Raw genomic sequence first — 17,471 nt, 5'->3', positions numbered from 1 at the left:
ACTCCTGCTATTCGACGAGCAGCAATAACTCAAAGGCTTCTTCCCCTCCCTCACTGCATGGCCGCCCTCCAAGTTACATGAGTATCTGGTACTCTCTCCAAGGTCAGACACTCAGTTTAGTATGTCTGTACGTGAGCACTTGCTGTGAAGATTTTTTGGTTCTAACATTAAAGTTTTGGAGGCAACTTTGTAAAATGGGTGATAAAAAGAAACAGAAGATTGAATTAAAACATAGAGTCTTTAATTCAGAGCGGACAAATAAATACTTGTTTACACAAGAGACACAGTATTGTGCCTTGTCTGCCGAGACGTAATAGCCTTTCCAAAAGAATACAATCTTCAGCGCCATTTCAAATCAAAACATCTGGACTTAAGCAAAATGGACACCAATTAAAAACAAATTAAAGCGTCCAAATTGTTGAAAAATCTCAGAGGGGAACACCAGTTTTTCAAGAAAGTAAACTCAGAAAATGAGGTGGTTACTAAGGTTAATTTTCAGATTTCTAAAGAAATTGTTGCTGCTGGGAAGTCTTTTACTGAAAGTGACTTCATAAAGAAGTGTTTGCTGATTGCAGTTTCTTGATTATGTCTCAATAACAAAAGGGTTCTTGATAAATAGTTTAATCATTAATTATACCTTTACTTGGAAAGTGAGCCACTTAAAACCTATCTGAGGCCTGAAGAAATTTAATCTATTTTAATTTTGGCCCCTACCTACTGCCAAGTTGTGCAGGTCTCTCCTAGGGACAGAAAGGAGGCCTAGACAAAAAGCACCAGGCCTGAAAGAGATCCCAGAGGCTACCTGAACTAGCACTGGGTACAGGAATGGGTACCATCTAGCAGCTTTGTTAACCATTACTCAGTTTCTGGGTCAAACATCCAGGGAGGAGAGGTGTGTTCGAAAGGTACCCTAGCTATGTTTTGAGCCAGGAACAAATTTTGAAAGCACAGCAATAAAAATTACATTCAGCAAAGGGGCTTTGAAGTATAAATTAAAAACTATTAGAAACTAAATAACTTTATCCTGAAGAATGGGTAGCCAATGAACAAATCATAGAAACAATCAATAATTTCCTTAAACTAATAGCAACAATGATATGACACACAAAAATTTGTGGGATACAGCCAACCCATCACTTAGGAAAACATATCAGTAAAAAAGTGAAAGAGGAGATTGATGAATGAGGCATGAAACTAAAAAAAAAAAACAAAACTAGAAAACCAACCAATTTAAACTCCCAATTGAATACCAAAACAGAAATTCTGAAAATCAAAGGAGAGATTAACAAAATTAAAAGTAAAAACCCCATTGAACTAAATAAATTGAATTAAATAAATAAATAAATTGAAATAAAACTAGGAGTTGGTTTTTTGAGAGAAAAAAACTAATAAAATAGATAAGCCATTATCTAATTTGATTTAAAAAAAGAAAGAATATCATTATCAAAAATGAAAAAGGTAAATTCATAACCAATGAAGATGAAATAAAAGCAATTATTAGGAGTTATTTCAACCAACTATATGCCAATAAATCTGACAACTGAAATTAAATAGATGAATATTAACAAAAAATACAAATTGCATAGAGGGGAATACCCTCAGGGTTTCTGGCCAAAACAGAAACAATTGCTATTTACATTCACTCTAGCCAAACAGAGCCCAAACAATGACCAAGTGGGGCTTGGCCAGATTAATATTTTTTTTAAACTAGGTAAAAGAGGCCATTCTCTGCCTCATTTCTTACCTAACCTCAATCACTAAATGGTTGTTGCCTCAGTGAAACTGAGACCTGTTAAAGACCTTAGCTTAAAAAGGCCAAGGTCTCCAACTGTATCCAGGGCCATATCCAGAGGTACTGATCTCTATCTTGCCACTGGACCCACATGGCTTTGGAGGAGAAAGTGAGGCTGGTGAATTTGTACAGCCCTCCCTCACTTAAATCCAATTCATTTACATGTCTCAGCATCACCTCCCTAATGTCATGGTCCTTCCTCTGAGAATGAAAGACAAGTAACAATAACAACAAATTGCACAGAAAAATAGAACAGGAAATAGAATATATAAACAATTCTATCTCAGAAAAAGAAATTGAACAAGTCATAAATGAACTCCCAAAGGAAAAAAATCCCAGGACTAGATGGATTTACAAATAAATTCTACCAAATATTTGAAGAATCAATTCCAAAACTACATAAACCGTTTAAAAACAGGTAAAGAAGGAATCCTTCTAAAATTCCTTCTGTGACACAATACGGTCTTGATACCTAAACCAGGGAGAGTCAAAACAAAGAAGAAAATTATAGACCAATTTCCCTAATAAATATTGATTTTTAAAAAATTAAATAAAATACAAGAAGGAAATTACAGCAATATATCACAAAGATCATGTATTATTATAACCAGACTGGCTTTTTACCAGAAATGAAGGGCTGGTTTGATATTAGGAAAGTCATTAATCATAATTGACTATATTTAATATCAAACCAACAAAAATCATATGATCATTGCAATAGATGCAGGGAAAGCTTTTTACAAAATACAATATTACTTCTTGTTAAAAACACTAGAAAGCACAGGAATAAGTTGAGTTTTCCTTAAAATCTTAGGTAATATATATCTAAAACCAAAAGCAAGCTGTAATAAGAATAAGCCGGTAATCTTTCCAACAAGAGCGGGGTGATGCAAAGATGTCCACTATCACCATTACTATTCAATAGTGACTATAAGACAAGAAAAAGAAATTGAAGGAAATAAAGAGGAAATAAAGCGTCACCCTTTGTATATAATATGCTCGTTTGCTTAGAGAAGCACAGTAAACTAAAAAGTAATTGAAATAATTAACAACTACAGCAAATTTTCAGGATCTATAAATAAACCCACGCCAATCATCAGCATTTTATACATTATAAGCAAAACCCAGCAGGGAGAGATAAAAAAAGAAATTCCATTTAGAAAAAAATAATACACACAGGAACTGTATAAACTGTATAAACAGGGGAGGGGGGCCAAAGGTGAAGCTGACGCTCCGAGAAGGTAAGGGGGGGAGGGGGAGGGGAGGAGGGATTCCTAGCGTGGGCGACCCGGCCTCCCCCGCCGACGTCGGCCGCCACTCGCGTGCACACCCAGGCTGCACGAGCCGAGAGCCGCTCGCTCTGCAGGTCCGGCCAACCTCCCCCCTCCCACGGCAAGGGGAGTACGCTCTACCTTCCAGGTGCCCAGACCCAGCACAGGGATTTTCTCCATCTTACTCCAGACTGGACCAGCTGATCACTGAGCGACTCCACCGGGTAAACTCTGGAGTCATAAAGGGCCTAAGTGCTTTTTGATTGGCTGTTTGGAGGCTGCTCAGGCTTCCATTCACGCATTCATTCTTTTAGTTTACCCTCTTTTTTGCTGGATGGTTGGTAAACACCGGCTACATCAATTCACTGCGACCTGCAACTATACTAGGCCACGTTGATTTTGCATGTTTCTGAATTTAGCTGTTTCCAAATGGAGAGAAATGCAGTGAAGTAATACCGTATCTTGTCTGAACGAGATGGGGCACCGGAGGTCAACAGAGAGTTTGGGACAGGAGACTGTAGGTTTGAGAATCATCAGTATAATCCGCCTCCAGGGAGAGAACTGATGAACTTTGCATACAGACTGAAGTATACCTTTTTTTACTTTATTTTTTCTTGTTGTTGTTTTTTGTTTGTGTTTTCTCCTGCAGCGTTGCTACTATGGAAATGTGTTTTGCATGACTTCCCGGGCAAAATCCATATCAAATTGCTTGCCTTCTCAAGGAGGTGGGGAGAAAAGGGAGGGAGAGAATTTGGAACTCCAAAAAAATTTTAAATAAATATTAAAATTTACATGTAATTGAGAAATATTTAAGGAAATTATATATTATATATACATATATATATTTTAATGAGAATCATGAGCATAGAAATGATAACTAAATCCATAGGAGCTGATAAGATTACCAAGTGAAGTAGTATAGAGGGAGAAGAGAAGAGGGTCCAGGATAATGCTATTCCCTCCATCTACCCTATATAATCTATAGCAACACTGTAGCAACAAGGGTGGGGATGGGGGTGCAGGAAAGAGAGAGAGTAGATTAAAGGAAGGCTTAGTCCTAAGGTGGGGGGAAACAAGGTGGGAAATCAATCCTCTAAGCATATACCAAAATAAATATACTTTTGCAATGGCAAATAATTAGAAACTGAAGAGGTGTCCTTTGATTTGGGAATGGCTGAACAAGTTATGGTATGTGAGTGTTATATAATACTATTGAGCTGAAAGAAATGGTGAAGGGGATGGTTTCAGAGAAACCTAGGAAGACTTGTATGAAATGATGCAGAATGAAGTGAGCAGAGCCACAACAATGTATACAATAGCAACAATATTGTAAAGACAAGCAACTTTGAAAGTCTTAAGAACTCTGATCAGCACAATGACCAACCACAAGTCCAGAGGACTCTTGATAAAGCATGCTACCTGTCTCCTATAGAAAGGTGATGGACTCAGTGCAGATTAGATATATTTTACTTCTGGACACGAATAATGGAAAAATTGTTTTTGCTTGACTATACATGGTTTGTAAAAGGGTGGTTTTCTTTTAATTTCTTTCTCAGTGCAGGGGAGAATGTTGGAAGAGAAGGCAGATTTTCATTGATTGAAAAAATAAAATTTGACATTAAAAAAAGTGTTGCTAAAATAGTGTTACTTCCATCCTACAAATTACAATGTATTGGTAAAATGCACTCTGAAAAGATAAACTAATTAACATCAAAGTTTGAAAAAAAAAAAGGAAGGAAATAGAAAGTATGTAGTACTCGTAGGATCTAATAAAGATAGGGATTATACCCAGGGAAAGCTACAGAATGGAAAATTTTAGTGTCTCCTGCTCTGTACTAATGATCTCCTAATTGCCAGATCCAATGGCCTTTTCTCAGTCCTCATTCTCCTTGCCTTCTCTTCAGCCTTTGACAATGTTGATTACTCTCTCTTCCTTGATACTATTTTCTCTCTAGGTTTTTGGTTCACCATTCTCCTGGCTTTCCTCCTATCTATCTGACCACTCCTTCTCTATTTCATTTTCTTCCCCCCACCCCCAAACCTTCCACCCCAACTCCTCCTTTCCTTGTTACTGCAGCGGGCAATACCATCCTCCCAGTCCCTCAGGCTCATAACCTAGGAGTCATCCTGGATTACTCCCTATCCCTCACTCCCTATATCCAAGCTGTCACCAAGAGCTGCTGATTTCACCTTTGTAACATCTCTCAAATATGCCCCTTTCTCTGCTTTGACACTGGCACCACTCTGTAGAGCACAGGCCCTCATCATCTCATGCCTGGTTTATTGCAATAGCCTGCAGCTGGATCTGCCAGCCTGAAGTCTCTCCCCACTCCAATTCATCCTGTATTCAGCCACTAAAGTGATTTTCCTAAAACTCAGGTCTAATCATGTCACACACACACACATATTCCACACACCCCAATAAACACCAATGGCTTCCTATTGCCTCCTGGAGCAAGTACAAAATGCTCTTTTTAGCATTTAAAGCCCTTCGTAGCCTAGTCGCCTCCTACCTTCCCAATCTTTTTACACTGTACTCTCTGACACAACTCTTCCATCCAGTGACACTGGCCTCCTGTCTGGTTGTTCCACAAACAAGACACTCCATCTCAGCTCTAGGGTATTCTCTCTGGCTGTCCTCCATGCCTGACTCTCTCCCTCCCTTGTTCCAGCTGCTGAATTCCTTGTATTCCTTTAAATCTCAACTAAAATCCCAGCTTCAGGAAGCCTTCCCTAACCCCTCTTAATTATTTCCCTTTTTTTTTTTCTGTATATAGTTTGTTCTGTATATATTTGTTTGCATGTTTGTCTTCCCCATTAGACGGTAAGCTCCTTTAGGACAGGAACCTTATTTTGCCTCTTTTTGTATCCCCAGTGCTTAGCACAGTACCTGGCAAATAGTAGGTGCTTAATAAATGTTTATTGAATTGAATTGTTGACTTTCACCATGTTTCATCCTTCCTTCACTGAATGTCTGACCAGAGAAAGAGAGGAGAAGATTAAGTTGAAAGGACAGTGAAGAGAGAAATGCTAATAATTAAAAATTGCTATTTAGAATCACTAAATCCTAGGGCAGAATAAAACATCAATTGGTCAAGTAGCCAATTTGCTTTTGCCTAGAAAGAACTATAATGGGGAAGGGAAGGAAAGGGAAGGGAAGAAACATTGTATAAAAGCTTCACATGAGCCAGGTACTGTGCTAAATGCTTCACAAATATCATCTGATTTGATCCTCACAACAACTCTGGGAGGTAGGTGCTGTTATTATCATCATTTTGTAGTTGAGGAAACCAAGGGAAATAGAAGTTAAGTGACTTTTCCTGGGTCACACTAATGCCTGAGGTTGGATTTGAATTCAAGTCTTTCCCATTCCAGGTCTAGCTCTCTATTGACTGTTATGACCTGCCTCCTCTATAATCTATAACCAAATCTTCTTAGGAAAATATTTTTTCTACAAATAGAATTTGAAAAGAACTCAGAAATCATCTTGCCGAACCCCTCCCTGAAGTAAGAATCCTCTCAACCACATGATAGCATGGTTCAACGGAAAGAGCCCTGAATTTGGAAACAGCCCTGATTCATATTCCAGCTTATTTACAACCTTCACGTCCTTTTGAAAGTCACTTGGTCTCTCTTGGCCTCAGTTTCCTCAAGGTTGAGGTTAAGTTCATTTTTTGGGGTCCTTTCAAGTTCCAAATGAGTAATTCTGTGATGCTCAACTTGTGGTCTAGCACTTAGCACAGTGCCTGGAGTGCAGTAGGAAGATAATAAATAGTTGTTGATTAGTTGTCTAGCTTGCAATGAAAGATCTCCCAGGACCTATCTCCCAAGGCAGCCTATTCCTCTGATTAATGGTTTGTTCTAATTCTTAGAAATTTTTGCTTATATTAAGCTGAATTACACCTCCCTATAACTTCCACCCATTACATTTTCTGGGACCAAGAAAAATGAGGATGAAAGTCAATCAAGGAAAAATGGAACTTCAGGCAAAGGTCTAATGCCACTCAAGTGTGGGCTGGTAGGCTTGACAGAGAGCCAAAGGCATGATCTTCACGTGGGATATCTTCTGAATGTGCCTTATCTCCTATTGCATGGAAGGTAACCACTGACCTAGAGATAATTGCGAGTCACTGGAGTTTATTGAGTAGCTAGGAGGCGAGATGGTCAGACATGCATTTTAGGAAAATCACTTTGGCAACTGTGTGGAGGATGTATGGAAGTGGGGAGACATAAGATAGAGAAGCCAATTAGGAGGCTAATATTCCAGGTGAGAGTTGATGAGGGCCTGAGCTAGGGTGGTGGCCATCATCAATGACCATAAGGGGACCTATAAAAGGCATGTTGAAATCTATAAAACCTCTGCTATGAAAACAGGTGGATGACTTTGACCAGAGGTAGTCAGAAAACACAAGCACTTTTTTTCTCTTACTGTAGGACCTCTCAGCCAGATCATGGCAATAGGCCTTCAGTCTTTCCTGCGCTCTAATCTGCCCTTCATAAAGTTGCAGAATTAATCTTCCCTGCTTAAAAACCTTTACTGGCTCACTCCCCTTTGCCCAAAGGATAAAATATAATTCTTCCGTTTTACCCTACACAGAGCTGTTCCAACCTGCCTTCCCAGTCTTATTTTGCATGTCTCTAGCTTTCACATACTCTGTGGATTCTAAATTCTAACCCCACTGTACAACTAGCTGTATTCCAATTTCAACCTGCCCTCTTCTGCCTCTGTGCATTGATGCAAAGCATCTCTCGTGCCTGGAACACTTCCTCTACACCTCTGCCTGCTGAATCCTTTTCTTCCCTTGAAGTTTCAGTTCAGATTGCATAAATTTCATAAAACTTTCCCCCAGCTAAAAACAAATTCTCCTCAAACTTTCTCAGAGGTAGAAAGGGATTGATCAATGAGGGCCCAATCCTTAGAACAGGTTCCAATTTGTCCTTCTTGGTGGCTTATATAGAGCACACGCAATACTCTATCTGGCTCCAATCCAACACATAGTAGCTTGATGGGCCTACTTCTGGCCATAAATTACTGAAGGGCTGGTACCATGGGGTGGAATCATCTCATTGGATGAGGAGCCAGAAGGACTGATAAGATGAAACTGAGTTCACAAACAAAAGGGTAAATTCGTCCAAGGGTGTGCTGGAGTCCCTTCAAACTAGTTCTTAAGAGTTGATTGTTAAATTTTTAATCTGAGTATTAACACATCTGAAATCCCAAAATGCTACAAATCAAGAGTTGATTTACTGTTTTGTTAATTCTCTGGACTTAAGAAAGTGATGGACTTAAGTATATCATGCCTGCATTTTTTTTTTCAGAAAGCCAGTTAATAAACATTTATGAGCACACCATGGAATATTCCCCTGTCTTGGCCCTTTTGCTCTTTTCCTTCCTGGTGATAAAGCAAATAGAAATACTATTAGCTCCTGGGTAGGGGAACAGCAAGTTATATTCCCCCAGTGACCTTAGATGATTCTATGAGCACATGTCACCTTTGTTTCTTTTGTGTTTATTCTTTATTGTTGTTAGGTGAATAAGTATCCTAAGAAAGGACTGCCCAGTTGACCAATGGGTTTAGGAGATCTATGAAAACTATCAGAGATCCTCCATGCAACAAAGTTGATTGAAGAGTTCGCTGGAATCAGTAGCAGCAGTAGCCAAGAAACCTGCTTGACTGACCAAGTCCAACAGTGTGATTGAACTTTCAACCAGCAATAAGGAGCTAGTGAAGCTGAGCAAGGGAGTAACTCTTCCATTGCCAAACCCATGTCCAGAAGCAAACTTGATGGGAAACCCCTCACATGGAGAAAAGAACTTTCAGGCCAGGAGTCACATGGTACCCATATAATTGAACTTGATTAAGGTTCCTATCTCCTTTTCCAGCCCAGTTGCCTTACATTCTTGCCAAATTGAACCAATCACCTCTCCCTTTTTCACTTTTGTAGCTTTACTAATGTCATTTCCACTATCTAGAATACTCACCCTACCATCTCCAATTGGTATGACCCTCCCTATTTTTCAAAGTTGTTAGATGCTATATCTCTCTGTTCAACCCAGCCACAAGTGACTTTTCCTTTCCCTTGAGAGGAGGTGCTCTGAAGCACTTGGTTAATAGCCCTTTTAGGGTATTTTTCATTGACCACATTATATTGTGTTTCTGTATAGATCAGTTGGTTAAGAAGCATTTATTAATCACCTTTTATGTGACATGTACAGTGCTAGCCAACAAGAATACAAATACAGAAGTGAGACAAACTCTACCCTCAAAGAGCTTACATTCTTTTAAGGGAATACAACATGTGGAGGCAAGTAGTGGTCACACAATTAAGCTTTGATAATCAAATATAGCCAAATGACCGTAAATTGTCAAGCGCTTTCCAGATGCAATGGTAGTATCCATTTGATTATTATTCCTAAGTCGAGAGCAAGGCCCTGCATAGACTCTGGTGTCCTGGTGGATTGCTGAATGAGATGTAAAGCACGAACAGGAACTAACTACACATACTGGGTTGAGGTGAGCTTTCACTCAGTCACTCAATAATTAGGAGAGCTCAGCCTCAGGGCAGAGTCTCAGAGTTGAGTAAATTAACTCCTCTAGAACTGAGGAATGGACTCCAAAGACAATGGTTGTTCATGGAAGAGAAAAGAGGCAGCACAAGTAGTGAAATTCCCACTCCGGACATCACTAGATGGGATGTATGTACTGGTAAGGAATATTAAGGGGTCTCTTGAACTTGTCTTTTTGAGTTGCCATATTTTCCAGAAACAATGGACCCAGAGTTTGCAGGAGGCCTTGCATGTGTCAAGGACAAAGGTGCCCCAGAGCTGATGTAATTTGTTCTTTGCATCCCAGCTGGACTTGGGAGTCAAGACAAGAGCCAGTCAGTCTGCACCAGGCTGAGAAATTGCTTGTGCAGCTGGCACCCTTGTGGATAAGCAGACCATACTGTCTTCATGGTTTAGCAGCTCCCCAGGGACAAAAATGCTGCTTTTACCATTGCCTTGCTCCTCCTCTTCAGCAGAAGTTTTGTCCTTTTCCCACCTTTACTGCATCTTTCCCCCTCCCATGCCTCATCCTTTTAGGTGGAGATTTGTTTCCTCCTCCTTCCTGTATTGGATGTTATAAATATGTAAACTTCTGTATAGATTGTGAACTCTTTGGGTTCCACATGCATGTTCATTGCTCTTGTAATAAACCTACTTTTCACATAAATTTTATGAAGTTGTGATTGCCTGTTAACAATATCTTTTCTTCAGTTTCTTGAGGACAAGAACTGTGTATTTATCATAACACCTAGCACAGTACCTCTCATGTAGTAGGTATTCAATGGATATTTGTGGAAGGCAGGAATTCTGAGGAAGGCAGGAAGGAAAACAGGAAGAAAGGCAGGAGGGAAAAAGGAAGGAATACCAAGTTCATTGAAGTTTAAGAAATAACTCTGCTTTATAATAAACATAATCATATAGGCACAAAACAAGATTGAGTTCTCCTGGAACTACCCACGGAAATGATTGCCTTATAAATAGTCAAGACACCAAGAATCTTTTTTTGAAAGTCAACATTTTTTGAAGGTAGAAAAAGACTCTGGTATCATCTGACAGTCATGGAAGTGGCTGGAGAGCTAGCCAACTGGCTCTCAGTCTTTGTGTAAACCAGAAGATAGGCTGTTTCTCCCCTAAGAAGGAAGAATAGAGGGAAAAACTTTGATCAGTTAATGCAAGAGTTTGCAGGGGATAGTCTAGTACCAATATCAAGTCAGTTCCTAGGCATTATTTTTTATGGTCACTGGTAATACACCAATCAAAGGAGTATTTTCTTCTCTCCTGTTCATTTGCATCTTTTGGCAACATAGCCTACATCTAAAATGGCACCCCTAAAAATCCAGAACTCCCTCCCACTTCAGTGTTAAATTATTCCCTCACATCCACCCCATACAATGGGCACTCAAGAATTTTTCTGGTCTCTAAATGTTAAAGAATAATCTCTACTCTAGGATATAAAGTCCAAAGAGAAACTTTTAGGATATATAAAAGATCACCTTTTGAATCACATGTCCAGTTAATAGAAGAGAGACAGCTAGTAAGACAGAGGTTAAATCTTTGCAATGTTTTGTTAACACAGCAAATTGACAACTACAATTCATTATTTGAGTTTTCTTTTGTCAATTTTTTATAATACACAAAAAGGGAATGAATGGAAGAGTGAATAAGGTTCCCAGCCCAGTTGTTGATCAAAAAACTCAGGTTCATGACCCTATTAACACCAAGGACCTTATGGAATCTCAAATCTTTTTTGCACAATTAATGAAACTATTTCTCTTACCAAGATAAATAGCAATTCCCATAAGTCTTTTTGATATCTTCCCATGTTGCCTACAAGAACACAAAGAGATAAAGCTAAATGGTCAATATTTATTAAATGCACAAAGCATGGTCCTACATCACATAGGCTTGCTCATTCCCACCATATTCACCACTAATGATCTCAAGACCCTGGAACATCTAATTATAGGATGTCCTTTCTGCAAAGCCTTTCTGACTCTGTTTATATAGCAGTTTGCTTATTCTGTTTATCATATAATATCTGAGTCTGTGGTTCTTACCTTCAATTAGTATCCATATAACACAGCTCTTTGTCACAGTTTCTTCTGACATCCTGATGCTCCCCCCAAATGCATCAAAGTTCAGGGACAATGAATCTAAATCTTCCTATCTTTGGAAATGGCCCCTAACAGATACATGCAGCAGAGTGGCCTTTCTCAGGAAAGGGTCTAGAGACTTCAAATTTAAAAGACTCCCAAACCACAAAAGGGACCCCTCCAAATTCCAAAAAGCAGACCCAAAACATTTGTGGCATCGTGAGTCTATCTGATATTGGTGCTGTTCCATTAGTATGCTCTAATTCCAATTAAAATGGTATGAATATTCTGAATGTGTGGTTAACCTAGTGTAAGAAGCCAGATTCCTTACCCAGCAGACATTGGAGTCATTAAAGCAGAACCATCTGCCATCAGCAGGATTACAGATATAAGCACAGTAATGTCCACAGCTGGCTGTCCCCATGTGAGCAACCACAGCAAAGAGTTCATACTGCTGGGGAGAAAAGAAACAAGGCACAATGAGGTACCCCTACGACACTTAGACAATAGTCTATTGGGGATATAGAAGGGCTATACGATTTGTAAGAATCAGCTTGTTTATTGATACTATATTCTTTCTTTCTTTTTTTTTCATATGAGGCAATTGGGGTTAAGTGACTTGCCCAGGGTCACACAGCTAGTCAGTATCAAGTGTCTGGTCTGAGACCAGATTTGAACTTAGGTCCTTCTGATTCCAGGGCGGGTGCTCTATCCACTGCACCACCTAGCTGCCCCTATGATATGTTATATATCATATATATTATATGATATGTTCTTCAAAAAGGTAATAATAGCACTTCTCTCCTAGGATTATAGTGAAGATAAAATGAGATATGTAATGTGTACATACATAAAGCACATTATGAGTAATATAACATAAGAAAAACATATAAACAACTGACCCAAACCTTACAGCACTACATAAATGTTAGCTACTACTGCTATTGTTGTTAACATTCTGCTATCAAAGAACCTGGGACTAGGAGATAGCTATAGTAACTTAAAGTTGCAGTCCCTCTAAAAACAACACATTTTCACTGTTTCTAGTTGCATCCATAATTCCTGTACCAACCAGGCATATCTATAATGGAAAGAGTTTTGGGTTTGGAGTCAGACAACCTGAGTTCAAATCCTGGTTCTGCCGCTTATTAACTGCATGACCTTGGGTAAGTCACTTAACTTCTGGAGATATCAGTTTCTTCTCATCCGTAAAATAGTGTTGGATGGGCTTGATGATCTCAGAGGTGCATACCAGCTCTAAGACTGTGTCTCTATGATCATCTTCCTCAAAAAATGGAAAGTATCTTCTTAGAGTTGGTAGAGCTTAGAGGGAATGGGATTGAGAAAGAGATACTCTTCCTACATACAAATGCACCAACACTAATTGAAGAGCTTTTTATTTTTCAGGCAATTGGGGTTATGTGACTTGCCCAGGGTCACAGAGCTAGTAAGTGACGAGTGTTTGGTCTGAGGCCAGATTTGAACTCAGGTCCTCCTGACTTCAGGGCCGGTGCTCTATCCACTGTGCCACCTACCTGTCCCTGAAGAGCTTATTAATTGAAAGATATGAATCCACAAATAATACCAAGCAGCCAACAGGTTTTTTTGGCCACTGCCTGTCCTAATTACTACAAAGCAGCTAGGTGGTGCCATAGTGCACAGGGCTCTCTGGGCCTGGAGTTAGGAAAAACTGAGTTCAAATCCAACCTCAGACGCTTACTAGCTCTGTGACTCTTGCCAAGTCACTTAACTCCTGTCTGCCTCAGTGTCTTCAACTGTAAAATAGAGATCATAATAGCACTGACCTAGCAGGGTTGTTGTGAGGATCAAATGAGATAAAGCATTTAGCACAGTGCCTGGCACAAAGTCGTTGCTTAGTAAATGCTTATTCCCTTTCCCTTGCCCAAACAAAGACCATTATTACTGACTAGGTAGAGGGGACGGAAATAAAGACCAAGGCAGATGCTCAAAGGTGACCTCTCTGAAAGAGTGGGTCAATTCTTTTCTAGCAGGCTTCTAGATCTTCAGGGTTCTTCAATCCAGAGACTCAAATGAACAGGAGAAAAGAATCACTTCTCTGACTAGGGTTAGCAATATCCCCTACCTGTCCTTCAGGGTCCCACCAATCTTGTACTGCTGGAAGGACCTGACTGAAATCCAGGCTTTTGGGAAAACTCAATGGGTGGATGATCTTCTGAGTCCTTGAGAAATTCTTGGAGGAGAACCGCATAAGGTGTAATGTCAGCGTCGGGGGCAAGTTGGTTACCTTCATTGTCTGAGAAGTAGAAACATGAAGACTAAGAAGAGTAAAAATCCATACTATTAGAGGAAGAAAGGTACTAGGATGAAAAGTCAGCCCAGCATGGGAATGTTGGATTTCATCTCAATGATTTACCTTGGGAGGAAGAATCAGGATTGGAGCAGAGGGACATCTACTCAGTTGTAACAAACTAGCATGTGCTTTTTGCATTTTAAGAAAGATCAGTATTATCTTACCACACTAGAAATTTTACCCAGCTAAATAAGTTCAATTATTTTCTGGTCATAGTAGGAATTTGTCCAGCACATCTAACGGAGGTAGTCCAACCTTGGCCTCATTCTCCCTTCTCCCCTTTTGAAATTCCTTTCTTTTGGGAATGAAGTGCTCTGATGAACTGTGGCAACAATTGTCAAAAAATCCCTGTTTCAATTTTGATATTGACATAGTACCCCCATCATGATTCAGTCTCAAGCCAGGGTCCAGGGGCCCAAGATGGAAGGAATTCAAGGACCCGAAGATGCTATAGGGAAACTCTACCTGAGCCAGGAATATCCTAAAACTCCAACAAGGGCAACATTGGAATAACAAAAAGTCTGGTGGAAGGAGGCAGGCCCTCACATGGGGCTAATTACCTGTTGCCAGTAGGTCATCTTCCCACAATTCTCACAGAAACACTTGTTTTTGCCTGACAACTTCATGGGCTGGAAAAAACATTGTAGGGAATCTTCCTGTCCCAGAAGACACAAAGGGAAATACCAGTGTCAGACCTTAACAGTCTTGGCTTCTATCTCATCAGGTTCCTCCTCTTTTTCCTCACAAATTCCCAGCCCTTTCAACTCCAACCTGAGGTATTTACCAAGTAGCTCTACTTTGGGGGTTAAGGGAAGGTGATATGCCACCTAATCCCACCACATTCTCTTTATTACAATATGGGTTCCCTTTGTGGAGTAGTAAAAAACTGGAGGCAAAAAAGGAGATGTCCACCAGATGGGAAAAGGCAGAACAAATTGAGGTACATGCATAAGAATAGATAAAAATGAAGAATTTAGAGAAGCATGGGAAGACATATGAAGGAGAGTGAAGTAAGAAGAACCAGGGGAACAATATACATGCTGACAATGTAAATTGAAAAAACAAAAAATTGAATCTGAACAGTGTATGATGTTAAAAAACCAAGCTTGGCCTTGAAAATAGATAAGAAAATTCACCTCCCTGCCTTCTTTAAGAGGTGGGGACTGTGAGTATGGAGCAATGTATACCTACGATCAGACTTGATTGACATATTGGTTAATTGTACTGAACTGCTTTTTTCTCTTTTTTATTTAGTGGGAGAGAAGGGAGATATATTTGGAAGTGAAGGCAGTGAAAAATAAAAGATAATGACTTCTGGTTAAGATGGTGACATGGAATGTCTATAAGAACCCAGATCACCCATAAATACCTCAGCAAAGATCTGAGTGGGCACCTGATTAAACAGTGATTAAGATGACCAAAGGAAAATACCAATAAGCTCCTCAATTAGCTCCTGAAGAAGACAGCCAGGGGGGCAGCTAGGTGGCACAGTGGATAGAGCACCGGCCATAAAGTCAGGAGGACCTGAGTATTAGCTGTGTGACCTTGGGCAAGTTACTTAACCCTAACTGCCTCACTAAAAAAAAAAGAAAGAAAAAAAGAAAGAAGTGATGCTTCTTGAGATGCTATTTGGGGGCAGCTAAGTGGCACAGTGGATAGAGCACCAGCCCTGAAGTCAAGAGGACCTGAGTTCAAATCCGGCCTCAGACCAAACACTTGACACTTACTTGCTGTGTGACCCTTGGCAAGTCACTTAACCCCAATTGCCTAAAAACAAAAACAAAAACAAACAAACAAAAAAAAAAGAAGACAGTCAGAAGCCTGCAGCTTCTGGAAGAGGGGATATGTCATGGCAGGTAGAAACCAGCATGAGCTCCCATCCATGGAGACTGAAGCCAATGAGATCTTAGCCCTGGCTTGTCAGAGAAACTGTACTGGTCCAAACCAACCCCACAGGTCACTGTGCAGGGAGATGGGGCTGAGCAGTACAAACCTCAAGGAAGCTAAAGCTGTAACAGGAGGCAGGGCCAGCTCAGCACCAGATGTGTAGGCCTTGTATCACACCTAAGACAAGCATTACCTCTGAAATCTGATTGGGACCCATTAGGGCCACAGCAGGGTACAGAGCTAAGATCATTGGTTGGAGCTCATGCAAGAAGAAAGAAACAGAGAAAAGGCCAAGGCCATCACCCATGTTGAGCCACCAGGAGACAAAGGCAGAAGTCCAGGATTGTAACAGAGAGTGGGGCCCAGTCCCAGCTCTGCTATGCAGAAGTTCAGGGCCACTGGTCTCCAAGATAGTGAAGAGATCAGGCCAAGAAGAGCTTTCTTACTACGTGCAAAAGTCCTACTCTAGGAACTGAGGTTGGTGATATGAGTAAATAAAACAAAACCAAAAACTCTAGCTACAATGAAAAAATATTATAGTAATGTGATATTATGGTATTATAGGTTAAAAGAAGTCCAAGAGGTAAACCCAGAAGAAAAATCTCCGTATCAAGTACAAATAGAGCTTGTCCACAAGTACAAAATGGTTTGTCCGTAAGCACTCTAAGAGAAGGCATAAGAAATTAAAATTCATTTAAAAATGAAATTCAATCTCAAGGGGAAAAAATTAGAAAAATAAACATCTTAGAACAGAAGATGGAAAACCTTAACCAAGTAGTGAAGCTTTTGAAAAATAGAATGGAGAAAACAGAATTCGTTGACTCCATGAGATAACAAGAAATATTAGAACAAAGTACAAAGACTAAAAGCAATAAGGAAGCATATAAGTATCAACTATCAAAAACAACTCACCTAAAAAACTGACCTAAAAAAAAAGTTGAGGAAAGATAATTTAGGCATTATTGGTCTCCCTAAAGATCATAACCAAATAAAAGACCTGGATACCATATTTCAAGCAATCATAAAAGGAAATTGCCTAGATCTATTAGAACCAGATGGTAAAGTGAAATAGAAAGAAATTACCGACCACTTCAAGAAGGAAAACCCAAATTGAAAAACAAGAATATCATAGCCAAAATCTAGAAGTTTCTGGTCAAACGTACTGGCAGGAAGCCAGAAAAAACAAAAAGTGATCAAGGAGCAAAGGACCACAGTCAAGATCGAAAAGACTATGCTGCAACTAGTTTAGAGGAAAGAAAATTTTGGAATATGATAAATGCTCTTACAACCAACTGTGTGCTGGTAAATGTTTAACAATTGGGTGTCTGAAAAAAATGCATATATGACACACTTTTTAACTTAAATTTGCATTCTCTCCATCAACTGCATAAATCTAAACAATCAAGAAAGCAATAAACCACACCCTAATTTGTACCATTTAATGATTTCTGAGGTATAAATGCTCACACTGAAAATTTAAGCACTCTCAAGAACCAATTCAGGCTCTTGTACAAGGATGTACAACTTGTGGAGTAAGGAGAACTTACTC

The 17,471-nt window shown here is 39.6% G+C and overlaps 2 protein-coding genes across 7 annotated transcripts in view; both read right to left on the bottom strand.

The window, feature by feature from the left end:
* AKR1E2 (aldo-keto reductase family 1 member E2) overlaps positions 1 to 3,293 on the bottom strand; it is a 33,470-nt gene extending 30,177 nt beyond the window's left edge. The window contains exon 1 of the mRNA XM_027857337.1: positions 3,205 to 3,293. Coding sequence (XP_027713138.1) covers positions 3,205 to 3,243 — 39 coding nt within the window. The 5' untranslated portion in view covers positions 3,244 to 3,293. The remainder of the gene's footprint in view (positions 1 to 3,204) is intronic.
* The window catches only part of USP18 (ubiquitin specific peptidase 18), a 47,145-nt gene that overhangs the window by 3,161 nt on the left and 26,513 nt on the right, over positions 1 to 17,471 (bottom strand). For 3 of the 6 annotated variants that reach the window (XM_027857330.1, XM_027857333.1, XM_027857336.1), the window contains 5 exons: positions 14,596 to 14,691; positions 13,808 to 13,978; positions 12,035 to 12,157; positions 11,388 to 11,437; positions 10,484 to 10,740 (listed from right to left, as the gene is read on the bottom strand). In XM_027857330.1, the coding sequence (XP_027713131.1) occupies positions 10,656 to 10,740; positions 11,388 to 11,437; positions 12,035 to 12,157; positions 13,808 to 13,978; positions 14,596 to 14,691 (525 nt within the window). In that variant the 3' untranslated portion in view covers positions 10,484 to 10,655. Of the gene's footprint in view, positions 1 to 10,483; positions 10,741 to 11,387; positions 11,438 to 12,034; positions 12,158 to 13,807; positions 13,979 to 14,595; positions 14,692 to 17,471 lie in introns of those variants that run through there. The other 3 variants (XM_027857331.1, XM_027857334.1, XM_027857335.1) reach the window with 3 other exon arrangements.

The sequence above is a fragment of the Vombatus ursinus genome, unplaced genomic scaffold, assembly GCF_900497805.2.
Source record: "Vombatus ursinus unplaced genomic scaffold, bare-nosed wombat genome assembly UNPS02012082.1, whole genome shotgun sequence".
Lineage (NCBI taxonomy): Eukaryota > Metazoa > Chordata > Mammalia > Diprotodontia > Vombatidae > Vombatus > Vombatus ursinus.
This window is presented reverse-complemented; position numbering and strand designations above follow the sequence as displayed.